Source organism: Plecotus auritus, assembly GCF_963455305.1.
Source record: "Plecotus auritus genome assembly, chromosome: 1".
Lineage (NCBI taxonomy): Eukaryota > Metazoa > Chordata > Mammalia > Chiroptera > Vespertilionidae > Plecotus > Plecotus auritus.
The window spans coordinates 72,129,359-72,145,234 of NC_137770.1; the positions used below are offsets into that span (position 1 = coordinate 72,129,359).

Consider the following 15,876-nt stretch of genomic DNA (forward strand, 5'->3'; position numbering starts at 1 on the left):
GAACCATTACGCCCTAACCGGTTTGGCTCAGTGGATAGAGCGTTGGCCTGTGGACTCAAGGGTCCCAGGTTCGATTCCAGTCAAGGGCATGTACCTTGGTTGCGGGCACATCCCCAGCAGGGAGTGTGCAGGAGGCAGCTGATCGATGTTTCTAACTCTCTATCCCTCTCCCTTCCCCTCTGTAAAAAATCAATAAAATATATTAAAAAATAATAATAATAATAAAAATAAATAAATAAAAGGAACCATTACAACCAAGCAGTTTATTTCAAGGTTGCATAAGTATTATGTTAAGTATTAGTGGCCTGGTGCACGATCTCGTGCACATTGAAAGGAAATTAATTAAAAGAAATATTTTAATATCACTATTTGCCCTTTCTCTTTAATAGAAGTGTCAACCAAATTCACGATTGACAATGACAGATCGAAATACATGCGTGTGATTGGTGCCAGCGAGAGCTTTATACATATTTTGCATGAGCAAATCAACTTAGCCTTTTATATATATAGAATAAACTTGCTTAATTAGACCTGCTTTCTGATTTAGCTAAACTTTTTCCAGCCTAGTAAAGCACCCCAACTTCTCTTTCAGGTAATTGTGAGCAACATAGCAGCAAATATCAACACAAAGCAGATTATTATTATAGACCACGCAGGGAGAATAAAGGGTAAAATATTTAACTGCAGCAGTGTTTGACTATATTCTGCACAGTGAGAAAACCTGAAGTGATTTTTAAGGTCCACCATTTCTTACTTATTTTCAGTGGGGTCAAGCTTCTAAGCTTTCTAAATCTAGAAATTTTCCGGCTAATGAAAAGAAAATATGATTCAACCGAGTCTCCTATCTACCTACTCCAGGACTTCTGTGAGGATCAAATGAGATGAGGCACGGGAAAACGCTTCAGACATTTGGTTAAAGTGTGAAATGTTTGCACTTGGCTATAAAGCAAGTTGGGTTCCTGGACTGGAGAAAATCCAAGGAGGCTAGTTGTCGCTAAGGAGAGGAAGCTGGGAGTTGCTATGTGACATCATTACTGGGACGGTCGGACACTTAGCATATTAGTCTTATATATACATATAGATATTAAATTGGTATTTAAAAAAAAGTGGTACTTCACCTGTGCAGTTTATTACTGTTACCTCGTAAACTGTATTTGGAATAGAACAAGTGGGAATATTATGTTGGTTTTAGAACAAATTCCAGATGTTTAGGTATAGCTTTATTTTTATAGTTTGTGACCTATGTCTGAGTACCAGTGATTATCATTTGCATGTTTACCATTTCATAAAAATGTTCACACCCATAATTACCATTTAATCAATAACTACTGAAGTAGTACTTATTTTCCCTTCCATAAAGGAACTAATTGACTTGCCTAGGATATAAAAATAATAAGCACAGATGAAGCTTTAATCCAGGTTTTCTACTGTCAGCCAAAGTTGGTGGTTATATTCATTCCCACAGCAAACACTTTAGAGCGCACCTTGCATGTGCCAGGGACTGTTGTAGGAGCTGGGGACATAAGCAGTGAAACCAAGCAGTCAAAATCCTTGCTTTCTTGGGCTTACATGCCAGTGGTAGAAGTAGATGACACTAAAGTAACATAACATCAGGTGGTGACTCATGCTGTGAAGAAATGTGCACCAGGCTAAGGAGTAAAGATTGGGAGGCAGGGAGTGGAGGAAAGGCCGGAATTGGTGATAGCTGAGTGGAGGTCCCAATAAAATGAGGGAGAAAGCTGTGCAAAGGTTTGTGGCAACAACATTCCAGGTGGATCAGAGGGATACAATGCAAAGACCTGGAGGTGGGGGGGGATGAGCTAGGTGTGTCTGAGGAACTGAAACACCAATGTGTTTGTCCCAAAGTCAGGGAAGCAAGGAGGTAGTGACTGAAGTTGGGAAAGAGATGGGAAACCTCAGGAGATTCTGAGCAAGGCAGTGATGTGCTGTTTGTTTTTAAGGTTGTAGTGGGGCAAAGAGGTCATTCTAGAAGCCCAGGTAAAGATGATGATGACCTGGACCAAAGGGAGTCACAATGGAAGGGTGAAAGTGGTCTGATTAAAGATCTTTTTCAAAGGTAGAGGTGGTAAAAGGACTAGCTGATGGGCTGGAGATGATGTCTAATAGAAAGTGAGGAGCCAAAGAGGACTCCTAGGTTTCTGCCCTGACGACTAAGTAGATAACTCAACAGAAAAAGGTGCCATTGCCACAGATGGGAAAACTTGGAAAGGAAAAATGGGTGTGTGAGAGAAGTAGATGTATTTTTACCACAACTACATAAGATTTATGTTATATTATATGTTTCATTGACATTCGTAATTTAAAGATAAACATCCTAGCCGGTTTTGCTCAGTGGATAGAGCACTGGACTACAGACTGAAGGGTCCCTGGTTCGATTCCCGGTCAGGGCATATGCCCAGGCTGCAGGCTTGATCCCCAATAGGGGGCGTGCAGGAGGCAGCTGATCAATGAGTCTCTCATTATTGATGTTTCTATTTCTCTATCCCTCTCCCTTCCTCTCTGAAATCAATAAAAATATATTTAAAAATAAAAATAAAGATAAACATCCTATATAATCCTATATAATAAAAGACTACTATGCAAATTGACCAAAGGGCAGAACGACTGGTCGCTATGACACATACTGACCACCAGGGGGCAGACACTCAACACAGGAGCTGCCCCTGGTGGTCAGTGCACTCCCACAGGGGAAGTGCCGCACAGCCAGAAACCGGGCTCATGCCTGGCAAGCGCAGTGGCGGTGGCGGGAGCCTCTCCTGCATCCGGAGCAGTGAAGGATGTCTGACTGCTGGCTTAGGGAGTGGGCCTAAGCCGTCGGTCGGATATCCCTCGAGGGCTCCCAGACTGTGAGAGAGCGCAGGCTGGGCTGAGGGAGGGCCCCCCCCCCACCCGCCGCAGTGCACGAATCTCATGCACCGGGCCTCTAGCTATTACATAAACATGATTATTGTAGGAAGCTTTTAAAAAAAGTAATTCCAAAAGCACAAAAGAGAGATCACATTAAGTATTGATATTTTTTATAGGTGTAAGAATAACTTTAATATATGCTCAATGACATCTGGGCAATGAACATCCCAGTTGTTGGACCTGTGGTTCCCAGCAGCCTGGGATCCTTTTAAAGCTGTAAAGAAAACATTCATTAACCCACAGGCTCACTTCTAAGTTTCTTGATTTTGGCTGATATTTTAATTCTTTGTAGTAACATTGATTAGAAATTATGTCTTTGATTAACAAAAATGTAAGTGAATCAGATATTTAATATTTGCTTAATGGACATTCTTTTTAATCATGAGGAGTGGGGGCAGGAATTCTAGGCGGTCAAGTAAGGTTTCCATCTGAGTCACATCCTCAGTGGCAAATGGGTTGATCTTAGGTCTTGGCGTGTCTTGTACCACAAAACATCCCACATACCTTTGTGTGGCTCATAGTTGAGGGGACGAGACAAACTTGCTTTGAGATCAAACACTGGTTTCTTGTTGAAGACTGGAGTCTGTGCTGCTTCAGCTGAAAACTTGAATGGGGTAATAACTAAAAAAGCCAACACAAAACCCAAAGGCTTGATTAGAGAGAGAAAAAGAAAAGATATGTTACAGTTTTTTTACTAAAGTATCACTTCTCAATCTTAAAAATATAATCTATATGAAAAGTCCAAGACAAATGTAAGGTTAAAAGAGAGGAGAAAAGAATAACTAAAGAAAGTTAATCACTGAGATTTGTTTCCCCTGTTAGCTTCTCCCCAAATAGTCTAAACATTATGAGATTTCCTATGATCAGCTGGGAGTTTAGAATCCTGTTTAAAGAATTTCCCTGATATGATTCACCCTTCTTAAAAATGATATATTACTAATAGTAACATTTTCATTAATACGGACATAAAGCCTGCAAGGAACCTAAATCACATAAATGGAAAAGATTCATGGCTTTGTTTGTTATTAATAACAAGGGTAGCTACATGGCTTATTCTGGCTCACCCAACCCACTAGTCCAGTGGTCGGCAAACTGCGGCTCGCGAGCCGTGGTTTGCCGCTCTGTTGACTAATGAGTTTGCCAACCACTGACCTACACTCTTGATTCCAATAATTACAGGCTGTTGTTGTTCCTTGTGATTAAGCCCCTATCCCAGTGGTCGGCAAACTCATTAGTCAACAGAGCGGCAAACCGCGGCTCGTGAGCTGCAGTTTGCCGACCACTGCACTAGTCAATAGTGTGGCACTGATTCTATGAACTCTGGGATCCTGTTTGTTTCAGAGTCCTGCAGGCCACTGGAGGCAGTCATGGTCCTCCTCATCCCTGGGTCTGAGAAGGGGCTGAATGCTCTTCAGGGAGGGTGACATCTTAGGACTCCTCTTGGATGGGATGGAGTCCTCAGGCAGATACTAGTTTTTTGTTTTGTGATTCTAGCATTTCCCTCACCAATATACAATGAAAAAATATGCTATGCTGAAATGTTTGCTTTTGATTTTACACATATGGAGAGGCCTAAGGAAACAGAAAAACTTAATTTCAGGAAGTTACAAGGCTTAAAGATGAACCAATATATTTTTTTACCTATAGCAGAATCCCCCTTTGTGGTCTTTAACTTGTTTGTCTGAAGCACAGCCTGGCCTTTTGGGGTATTTCCAGATATGGACACATGTGGAGACTTTCTGGCTGGAGTCTTAGTCAGTGAACGCTTGTATTCATTATCTTTAGTAGCAGCTGAAAACCTAAATAGGACAGTGGAGTACAAGACATGAGTAGTGTTAAGAGTAACTGTGTCAAGCTTATAAACAAAGCCACTTGTCCATCACCAAGCAGTGAAAGGGCCCCCATGCACCAACTTGATCCCCAGGAGGCAGCCGTTCATTTGTGTAAATACTGTTACACAAATGAACCTCCTTTGCAGAATAGAGATGCTCTTAAAACACTTATGCTAAAGCAAATCATTTATCAACTTTTGTTATTTATAAAACACTAGAGGCCCAGTGCATGAAATTTGTGCACTGGTAGGATCCCTAGCAGCTGGCAACGGCTGGCCAAGGCCTCCCTCCCTTCCCCCAGTCACCTGCCACCTCCACTGGCTGGGGCCTCCCTCCCTTCCCCTGGCCGGCTCTGCCCCCTGGTCGAAATCCCAATGGAGGGGACAATTTGCATACTATGCTTTTATTATATAGGACTAGGGGCCCGGTGCACAAAATTCGTGCACGGGGGTGGGGGGCGTCCCTCAGCCCAGCCTGCCCCCTCTCACAGACTGGGAGCCTTAAGGGGATGTCCTACTGACAGCTTAGGCCCGCTCCACAGCGGGAAGCGACAGGGCTGATCAGGGAAAGGCACCAGCCCCATCACCCTGCTGCTGCAGCCACTGCCAGCTACCGCAGCTGCCAAAGTGTTTTCATCAACACGGACTCCAGTCCCTTCACCATGAAAAAATGACAACTTTCTTTAGGCATTTTCAAGATGTCTCTTTCATAGGATATGACATTTCTTTCTTTTTTTTTTTTTTTATCCTCACCTGAGGATGTTTCCATTGATTTTTAGAGAATGTGGAAGAGAGAGGGAAAGACAGAGAGAAACATCAATGTGAGAGAGACCCTTTGATTGGTTGCCTCCTGCATGAGCCCTGATCTGGGCCCCGGCCAGGGAGGAGCCTGTAACCTAGGTACATGCCCTTGATCAGAACCCAGACCCTACGGTCGGCAGGCTGAGGCTCTATCCACTGAGCCAAACCGGCTAGGGCAGGATATGACATTTTTTAGCCCTCCAGCAGCAGACCTTCGTTTTTCCTCCAGGAGTGTAGTGGAAAACCCTAGATCACCTTCTTGGATTCTTATTACCCAAGTTACAAAGAACACTGTGAGTGGTGTACCAGGAGCCTAGCCAATGAGCGGTCAGAAAAGGTGTTTACGCTCGAACTGGTTTGGCTCAGTGGATAGAGTGTCGGCCTGCAGACTAAGGGTCCTAGGTTTGATTCCTGTTAAGGGCATGTACCTTGGTTGGGGGCATATCCCCAGTGGGTAGTGTGCAGGAGGCAGCTGATTGATGTTTCTCTTTCATCAGTGTTTCCGACTGTCTATCCCTCTCCCCTCTTCTCTGTAAGAAAATCAATAAAATATATTTTTTAAAAAAAGAAAAGGTGTTTTCTCTGCAGCTCATGCGCAGAGGGCCCCCTGCATTGTGTCCACTGGGCTAGGGGCATGTCCCCGTGGCCCAGGGGGGCACATCCCCAAGGCTGGCAGACCCGCGTTGTGAGCGCCGGGCTTGGGGGTGTGCAGACCTGAGCTGCACGGTGGCTGCCGCTGGTGGCATGCCCCCAAGGCCGGCAGCCCTTTGTTGTGGGCGCCGAGCTGGGGATCTGGGAGTGTGGACCAGGCCGCCGCTTGGCGCCGGCACACGCTCAAGCAGCCGCCCCTCCCCCAGCCGCTTGATGCCTGTGCCCATAGGCCCGGAGTGGCTGGGGGCGTTCTGGGACCTCGGCCGCTCAGGGCCTACACATGGGCCTACAGGCTAGGAGCGGCCTGGGTCCCGAGGATGTTCCCGGAACCCAGACCGCTCAGCCCCTGTGTATGCAAATTAACCCATCTCTGTTGGGTTAATTTGCATACTCACTCCTGACTGGCTGGTGGGCATCGTGGAGGTACGGTCAATTTGCATCTTTCTCTTTTATTAGTGTAGATGGCTTGTATTCTCTTTTCACTCAGCATTGGCCAATGACAGTATAAGCCAGAGCTCCAAGGAGATGCTTGCAGACCTCAAGTTACAGATTAGGAGGTACTCAAAGAAGCTTCCCTTATTTTTCCTCTTCCTGATGATGGCAAGTTAGAGGGAATAGGAGACTGCTCTGCCAAATGGGAACAGACCTTACATCTTCCTAAAATAATATTATTCATTTGGGTGGTACATAAACCCATCTTTTAATCATATCAAACTGCCACAATGTATTTCATTGATTCTCTGATGCATAGTTTTCCCACATTTTAACATAACTGAAATTGGGATGTGTTTTACAATGATAATATGTCATAGTTGGCAATGACTTTTCTTACAGGTTCATAAAATAATGGTGAGTTCTCAGTGTCTTACATTCAATGAATATCTTCTAATGACAGATATAAATACATATAGGGTTGGTGATGGGGTATTAACAGGGGACTTTTGGACTTATAATTTGATGGTGATCCTGCATCAACACCCAAAGACTCTCTAACAGGAAAATTGGCTGTGCTAGGATAGATGCTGTAGATCCAGGCTATTGTGCAGATTGCAATGAAACAAAGGCTAGCCACTGACCATGGTGTTCTTAAATAGCGTTAAATACAATCAGAACTGCCAAGTATAGGTACCTCATATTCCAAGCTAACTCATCTAAACTGAAGGGCATTTTTAAGGTTTAAAAACTATATCAGCTCTGGCTGGTGGCTCAGCTGGTTGGAGCATTGTCCTGTACACCAACAGGTTGCAGGTTCACCTCACAGTCAGGGCACATGACCAGATTGTAGGTTCCATCCCTGGTCGGGGCGAGTACAGGAGGCAACCAATTAATGTTTCTCTCTCACATGGATGTTCTCTTTCCCCCTTCCTTTCTCTCTCAAAAAAAAAAAAAAAAAAAAAAAAAAAAAAAAATCAATAAACCTATCTATAGGTGAGGATAAAAACAATGTCAGATAATTGCACATGTTGGGGACATGTTACCATGCATCAACTCTATTAGATGCTGCAGATACTCTTAAAAAAGGAGAGAATAAAATTTTGGTATTAAAAGAAAGGAAAATGCCCTAGCCAGTTTGGTTCAGTGGATAGAGTGTCAGCCTGCAGAATAAAGGGTCCCGGGTTTGATTCCGGTCAAGGGCACATGCTCAGGTTCTGGGATTGATCCCCAGGAGGCAGCCGAACAGTGATTCTCTCTCATCATTGATGTTTCTCTCCCTCTCCTCTCTCTTACCCCCTCTCCCTTCCTCTCTGAAAAAAAAAGCATGAAGATCTTCATCTGTGGGGACAGTAGTAGTTGAGGGGCACCCTGATGTCAGGAAATGTACAAGCAAACAAAACAGGGATCAGTGGGCATGAGATAGCTATGATACTGCAATGCCCAATGGGTTAGAGTATTTCTACTTTAGGACAAGTCCATTTTTTAATTCACTGCATTGAGAGATTTTCTATAGGAATTTAGCTGCAACTGTGTGTTTAAGTCAATAAAAAAATTTCTCTTTACACATTTTTGCAGGTATAAATTAAAATAAAAAATGTTCATATATATCTTATTTTCTATCTTTACTTATACTAGTAAATCAAATGTGAGCTTAGGTAAGTTGGCTAAAACAAGAAAATGAAATATAAATTTAAAGAAAAATATTAGGACTTATAAAAAAGCCATTTGCTGATCTTTCTCTCTGTTCTGATCCTCTTTTTCATTTTTTTTTTTTTTCATTATTCTTCACTTGAAGATATATGGGTCCATTGATTTTAGAGAGGGTCACGGAGAGAGAGAGTGAGAGAGAAACATCGATCTGTTGCCTCTGGTATGTGCCCTGACCAGGAATTGAACATGCAACCTTTTTTAGTGTAGGGGACAACACTCCAATGAACTGAACCAACTGGCCAGTGTTAGTTCTTTTTTTATCAACGTGAAAACATTTCATGTAGTCCAACTGAAATGTATTAGAAGCTGTAAAGTTTTGAGACCTTGTCCTCCATCACATTTTGGAGTTCTTTACCTGACATTCATTTTAGTTGCTGAGAGAGTGGAACGCTTGACCGACCCCTTCATATACAAGGTGCTCAGATCTGCAGCACCCTGGGCCCGGCCTTGTGAGTGCTGCTGGCTTGAGGGAGTACAAGCCATAGAGAATCTTCCTTGGAGACCCACTGGAGTTGCCACCACTTCCTTAGTTATGGACCGCTTCTGAGGAAGGAAAACACATCATTAAAGCCTGACCTCTTAGATAGTATTGTGTCCTTGGCAAAGTGCAGAAGAGCACTCCCATTTATTTCCCCCCACACCCCTTTCATCTCCCGCCCCCATCATCTCCATTTTTAACCCCACCTACCATCCCTTCCTCTGCATTACTTCATCCTATCCTACCTGCCTGGCAGGCTGGGCAGTTCCCTATATCTATGTTGCTATGGTGACAGATTTAATAGTAACTTCTGGTTGTGCTGAGTAATGTGTTACAGAAAGCCCTTCCCAAGTCCCAACTACCCAGGTATTTTCTAACTAGAGAAAGAATGTGGCTTAAACAGACCCTGTGGCCAGAAAGAAAGAATAAATAGGTTTTCTCGGGCATATGGTAACTTTGACAGCATGATATGGAGTTTATTAAATACAAACTCAGAGAATTCATTACATAATTAGTATATGGAATCTACAAATAATTCCATCCCTATTTATCCCACCCTCTATAATGTTCTTTTATATGTTTTTATTGATTTCAGAGAGAAGGGAGAGAGAGATAAAAACATCAATGATGAGAATCACTGATTGGGTGCCTCCTGCATGCCTTCTACTGGAGATTAAGCCTACAACCTGGGCATGTGCCCTGACCAGGAATCAAACCATGACCTCATGGTTCATGTGTTGATGCTCAACCACTGAGTCACACCAGCCAAGCAGCAATAAAAATCGTTTTAACAAAGCAAATAACTCAATCACATAATACACAAAAATAAAAACATGGGTTAAAGATTAAACATAGGGAAAAATAACAAAACAGTAAATATAAAATATAAGAGCATATTTTTATGATCCTGGGACAGGTAGTGCATGAAAACAACTCAGAGCCTTAAAATGAAAAGTTGGATAGATTTAACTAAAAATAAAACAAAACACCTCCCACAAGGTAAAAGACACTATTAATATAGTTAAAAGATAAACTGTGGGCAAATATTTATAACATACTAGAGACCCTGTGCATGAAATCGTGCATGGGGATGGGGAGGGTCCCTCAGCCCAGCCTGCACCCTCTCGCAATCCGGGACCACTGGCTCCTAACTGCTTGCCTGCCTGCCTGCCTGCCTGCCTGATCACCCCTAACTGCCTCTGCCTCGGCCCCATTGTGGCTGCGTCTGGAAGGACATCCAGAATGACATCTGGAAGGTCGTCCAGCTGTCTGGTCTAATTAGCATATTACCATTTTATTATTGTAGATAATATATATCATTGCTTATAAATATGCAAAAAAATTTAAATAAGCAAATTAAAAGAAAACAGCCAATTATAACATACTAGAGGCCCAGTACACAAATTCCTGCACAGGGAGTGGGGGAGGGGTGATGCTCAGCCCGGCCTGTGCCCTCTCGCAATCTGGGACCTCAAGGGTAGGGTCACTAGGCCTGGCCTATTGGGGATTTCCTTTTCCCAGCTGCCAGCAGCTGGACCCACTCCCGCTGCTGCCACTGCCCATGCTTGCCATCTGTGTGGTGCTGTCCCCCTACCCCCCACCACTGGTCACCTCCCTCTGCAGGCGACAGGTGTGGGTGTGATCGCTTGGCTGGACTGGGCCTCCCTCTGTGGGGTGATAGCTGGTCGGCCCTGCACACCCGCCACAGCGTCGCGGGGCAGTGGCCTGGGCCTCCCTCTATGGAGCAATCGATCACGGGGTCCCCAGATAGATCGCCCCGCAGAGGGAGGCCCTGCCCACCTGCTGCAGTGCCACCAGCTGGGAGGCCCCCCCAATTGCCCTCCCTCCCTTGCAGGCCCAGTCACCCCCAACTGCCTTCCCCTGCAGGCCTGGTCGCCTCTAACTGCCCTCCCTTGCTGGCCTGGTTGCCCCCAACTGCCCTCCCTTGCTGGCCTGGTCGCCCCCAACTGCCCTACCCTGCCAGCCCTGTCACCCCTAATGCCCCCCCCGTGCCAACCTGGTCGCCCCCAACTGCCCCCTCCCCCCCTGCTGGCAGGGTCGCCCCTAACTGCCTCTGTCTCAGCCCCCGCCACCATGGCCTTTGTCCAGAAGGACATCCAGATGTATGTCCGGAAGATGACTCGTCTTATTACCCTTTTATTAGTATAGAAAGTATACAACATAAACATGTAACAGAATGATCAGAGAGTCAATTGAGATTTTTTTCATAGTATCAAAGATTTTAAAATTTTATCATTACCACTGTTAACAAAGTAAACAGGTATCTCATGGCACAAGTTTTCTGATCTTTGCAGAGGGCCATTTGGCAACCAAATCCAATAGGTGTCCCTTGTCTAATCATGAAAGTCAGGGAAAGATTGATCACAGCTAGGATGATTCTCTCTAGGATCTTTGCTCATTTATTACTGTCACTACCTAGATGACCAATCTCCAAACTTCATATCAGCTATGTCAAAGTCATGTAATTATTTCTATTCTCCGGTCTCCAAATAGGTCATACTAAATAACTCATCTGATAGGTCAATTCCTTAAATCATGGGGGTGGGGAAGGATTTTAGAACTAAACTCACTCAGATGAGGCTCTCACTAAAAAATAAGATACTCATTTATATTCAACTGTGAATGTAGTGATAGCCCTTTCTAATATTAATGAAAGTATTGCGGACATACTAAATATCCCCTCTTTGGATTCTCCACCCACATTATTAATCAGTACAAAGGAATGGAGATGTTTAATGCCATGACTTGGCTTTGTGAATGTTTGCTTGAAGACTGATAAACAGTGTCTTTGACTGTATAACAGTGGTTTTATGAATCTTGTTCAAATGAATGTTTATTACCCAAGATTAAGTATTTCATGAAGAAGCTTATGGGGTGTGTGTGTATATATGTGTGTGTGTGTGTTTTACTATTTAAAATTTATCATCCAGTACATTTCCCTGTTGGCAGAAAACTAAAAACTCGGCCAAGTGACTGATATAATAGACAATGTACCTGCTAACAGTGCTCATTTTCTGCCTTATTATATATATATATATATATATATATATATATATATATATATATATATATATATATATATATATATATGTAATTTCAGAAAGGAAGGGAGTGGGAGAGAGAGATAGAAACATCAATGATGAGAGAGAATCATTGATTGGCTGCCTCCTACACACCCCTTACTGGGGATCGAGCCTGAAACCCGGGCATGTGCCCTTGACCAGAATGGAACCCAGGACTCTTCAGTCCATAGGCCGATGCTCTATCCACTGAGCTAAACTGACTAGGGCTTCTGCCCTTTTTAAATCGACTTTACACTGTTTTGTGTTGTAATACCACAAACTGCCTCAAATACTTTTGGAGAAATAAGGCAGGTGGTTAAGTTTTATTAAAAATTCTAAAATAGGCAGATTTCTGGAGAAAAAAAATGGCGGCGGAATAGAAAGACATGCCCCAAGCCTTGTCCTGGAGCAGATAGAAAGAACAGCTGAGGGTCGCATGGGGAGTGTCTGTTGGAGAGTTAAGGGACAGCTATACTACAGGAGAAGGTGTGGGACTGCTGGCCGGGGTTCCCCTGACTGGGCAGCGCCCACTGCTGCTGGTTTCCCTCTTGGAGCCACCAGCTCGGACGCGGAGACCACGCCATCTTGAAGGGGAAAGTGGATGTTATTGGAAACCTGAAAATCTACAACTGCGGCACCCACCGAACAGCTGCAAACCCCAGAACACCGGTCCCCAATTGGCGCAAACACGTGGATTCAGAGGAGCTCTACACTTCACCACAGAAAGGTCAGATTTCGCCTGGGATAAGGTGACGTCTCTGGTCCCGGCAGGACAGAGAAACGCGCGCACTGCAGAAGCTGGAGGACTGGGGGAAGTCTGAGCCTAGAAAAATCCGTGGCCGTTGGGGCTGGCGTGATCCGTGAATGTGGAAGGGGGTCCTCAGAGCTGCTAACAGAAGGGAACTCTAAAAAGCAACCCATTTTGATCTGACACAGAAGGACAGCCTAAAAACTCTGGGAGTGTGCCAGCTGTTTGGACACAAGGGGGAAGCGGATTGCGCAGGCTTAGGAGCAAACCTGGAGTTCGCACACTCGCACTTTCTCCTCTTTGAATCCTTGATTCTGATTACAGAGCCCAATATATAGGATCACCCAGATGGGGACACTCTAGGAGACTGCAGGGGAAAGTTGTGTTTCTGGAACCTGGGGATCAGAGCGGGGAGTGACCGTCAGAGAAACAGCTCTCAGGCAGCCCACTCCCACAAACCGGTATTGAGTGCCATAGGGAAAACAGGATCTAAAGTAGAGGCTAGAAAGGACCCATAGAACTGGAAGTCAACCCAAAACACTGCCACCCAGGGGCTGAATCACAAATTGACTCCTGTGAAATCACAAATTAAGGAATACAAGAAAGTAAGACACACCACCTGCTTAAAAATCAGGACTGGCCCTAGCCGGTTTGGCTCAATGGATAGAGCGTCAGCCTGCAGACTGAAGGGTCCTAGGTTCGATTCCGGCCAAGGGCATGTACCCTGGTTGTGGGCACAATCCCCAGTAGGGGGTGTGCAGGAGGCAGCCAATCAATGATTCTCTCTCATCATTGCTGTTTCTATCTATCACTCTCTCTTCCTCTCTGAAGTCAATAAAGAAATATATTAAAAAAAAAAAAAATCAGGACTGGCTTACAACACTGAGGAGCAGTGGAACTACAATACTGTCCTGACTGGGAAACAGGTGTGCCAAACAGAACAATAGAGGAAGTGAATGACCTTCACTACTGCACATTTTCTTTTTTTAAAATTTTTTTATTTTTTTAAATAAATCTTTATTGTTCAGATTATTACAGGTGTTCCTCTTTTTTTGCCCCATAGCTCCCCTCCACCTGATTCCCCACCCCACCCCATGCCCTTATCCCCTGCCACTGTCTTCATCCATAGGTGTAAGATTTTTGTCCAATCTCTTCCCGCACCCCTCACACCCCCTTCCCCGAGAATTGTCAGTCCACTCCCTTTCTATGTCCCTGATTCTATTATATTCACCAGTCCATTCTGTTCTTCAGATTTTTTATTCACTTGATTTTTAGATTCACTTGTTGGTAGGTATGTATTTGTTGTCATTTTGTTGTTCATAATTTTTATCTTTACCTTTTTCTTCTTCTTCCTCTTCTTAAAGAATACCCTTCAGCATTTCATGTAATCCTGGTTTGGTGGTGATGAACTCCTTTAGCTTTTTCTTGTCTGTGAAGCTCTTTATCTGCCCTTCAATTATGAATGATAGCTTTGCTGGGTAGAGTAATCTTGGTTGTAGGTTCTTGCTGTTCATCACTTTAAATATTTCTTGCCACTCCCTTCTGACCTGCATAGTTTCTGCCGAGAAATCAGCTGACAGTCGTATGGGTGCTCCCTTGTAGGTAACTAACTGTTTTTCTCTTTTTTTTTTTTTTAAATATATTTTATTGATATTTCACAAAGAGGAAGGGAGAGGGATAGAGAGCTAGAAACATCGATGAGAGAGAAACATCGATCAGCTGCCTCCTGCACACCTCCCACTGGGGATGTGCCCGCAACCAAGGTACATGCCCTTGACCGGAATCGAACCCAGGACCTTTCAGTCCGCAGGCCGACGCTCTATCCACTGAGCCAAACCGGTTTCGGCTAACTGTTTTTCTCTTGCTGCTTTCAAGATTCTCTCTTTGTCTTTTGCCCTTGGCATTTCAATTATGATGTGTCTTGGTGTGGTCCTCTTTGGATTCCTCTTGTACGGGGTTCTGTGCGCTTCTTGAACTTGTAAGTCTATTTCTTTCACCAGGTAGGGAAAGTTTTCTGTCATTATTTCTTCTAATAGGTTTTTAATATTTTGCTCTCTGTCTTCTTCTGGCACCCCAAAAATTCGGATGTTGGTACGCTTAAAGTTGTCCCAGAGGCTCCTTACACTATCTTCATATTTTTGGATTCTTTTTGTTTTTCTGGTTGGGTGTTTTTTGTTTTCTCACATTTCAGATCTTTGGTTTGATTCTTGGGGTACGTTGATCTACAGTTGAGTTTCTGTATATTCTTTATTTTCGACAGCGTATGCTTATTTTCTGACTGGTCCTTTTCCCTTTTTTTGGCATTCTCATTAAGGTCCTTGAAGGTCTCACTAAGCTCCTCGGAGGTCTCATCAAGTTTCTTGGTGGTTTTTAGAAGATTCTTGAGTAACCTTATAAATGTGGTTCTGAACTCTACGTCTTCCAGTAGTTTCCTTTCCTCTATTTCTTTCATTCGTGACATGTTTGTCTCCGCATTTTGCTCCTTCCCTGTGTTGATGGAGTGGCTTTGTGTGGTAGGTGACCTATAGGGGCCAGTAGCTCAGCCTCCCCAATCACCTGAGGTGGACGCCTTTGGTACACCCCTTTGTGGGCTGAGTGCAAAGTCTTGGTGTAGTTAAGCCTTGATTGCTGTTGGTACACTGGGAGGAATTGACCTCCAGGCCAATTGGCTGTGAAGACCTTCTGTGTCTATAATGGAAGAACTGCTGCACTGGAGACACACTTATGGTGCAGGACTTGTTTCAGTGGGGCTTTGGTGCTCACTGAGTCTGCCTCTTGAATGTGTCACTTATGGATGTGAGGAGTTGAAATCTGGTGTCTCACACTGACCACTAAGTACACTGGCTTCTGGATCTCCAATGGGATGCAGGTCTGAGGCCACCCAGCAGGAACTACAGCGAGAACTACAGTTTTCTCCTCTTTGCTTGGGGTTTGGAAGTTTTGGAGCTGTCTGATCCGGGCTGCAAGTTTGCTAGGTTAAGCTGCGATAGGGCAGGTCATTCATATGCTAAAGCCGCTGCTTGGAGCTTGGGTGGGTTTGTAGATTGTGCGGGGTGGGGTCTCAGGGCATCACTAAGCTAGGGCATGGCAAACAGCGATGGCTGCCAGTTAGCCGGCTCAGCGTCTCCGACCGCGTCCCTGTGTCCCGCGCTCTAGTGCAATAAACAATTTTTCCTGCGCACAGCCCTGCAAGCAAGCCTCCCTCACTTTC

At 44.3% G+C, this 15,876-nt stretch overlaps 1 protein-coding gene across 1 annotated transcript in view; it reads right to left on the reverse strand.

Annotated features, from left to right (window-relative positions):
* Positions 1–15,876, reverse strand: part of NUSAP1 (nucleolar and spindle associated protein 1) — a 40,421-nt gene that overhangs the window by 2,549 nt on the left and 21,996 nt on the right. The window contains exons 7-9 of the mRNA XM_080643729.1: positions 8,712–8,899; positions 4,570–4,727; positions 3,433–3,549 (exon numbers count right to left, since the gene is read on the reverse strand). Coding sequence (XP_080499855.1) covers positions 3,433–3,549; positions 4,570–4,727; positions 8,712–8,899 — 463 coding nt within the window. The remainder of the gene's footprint in view (positions 1–3,432; positions 3,550–4,569; positions 4,728–8,711; positions 8,900–15,876) is intronic.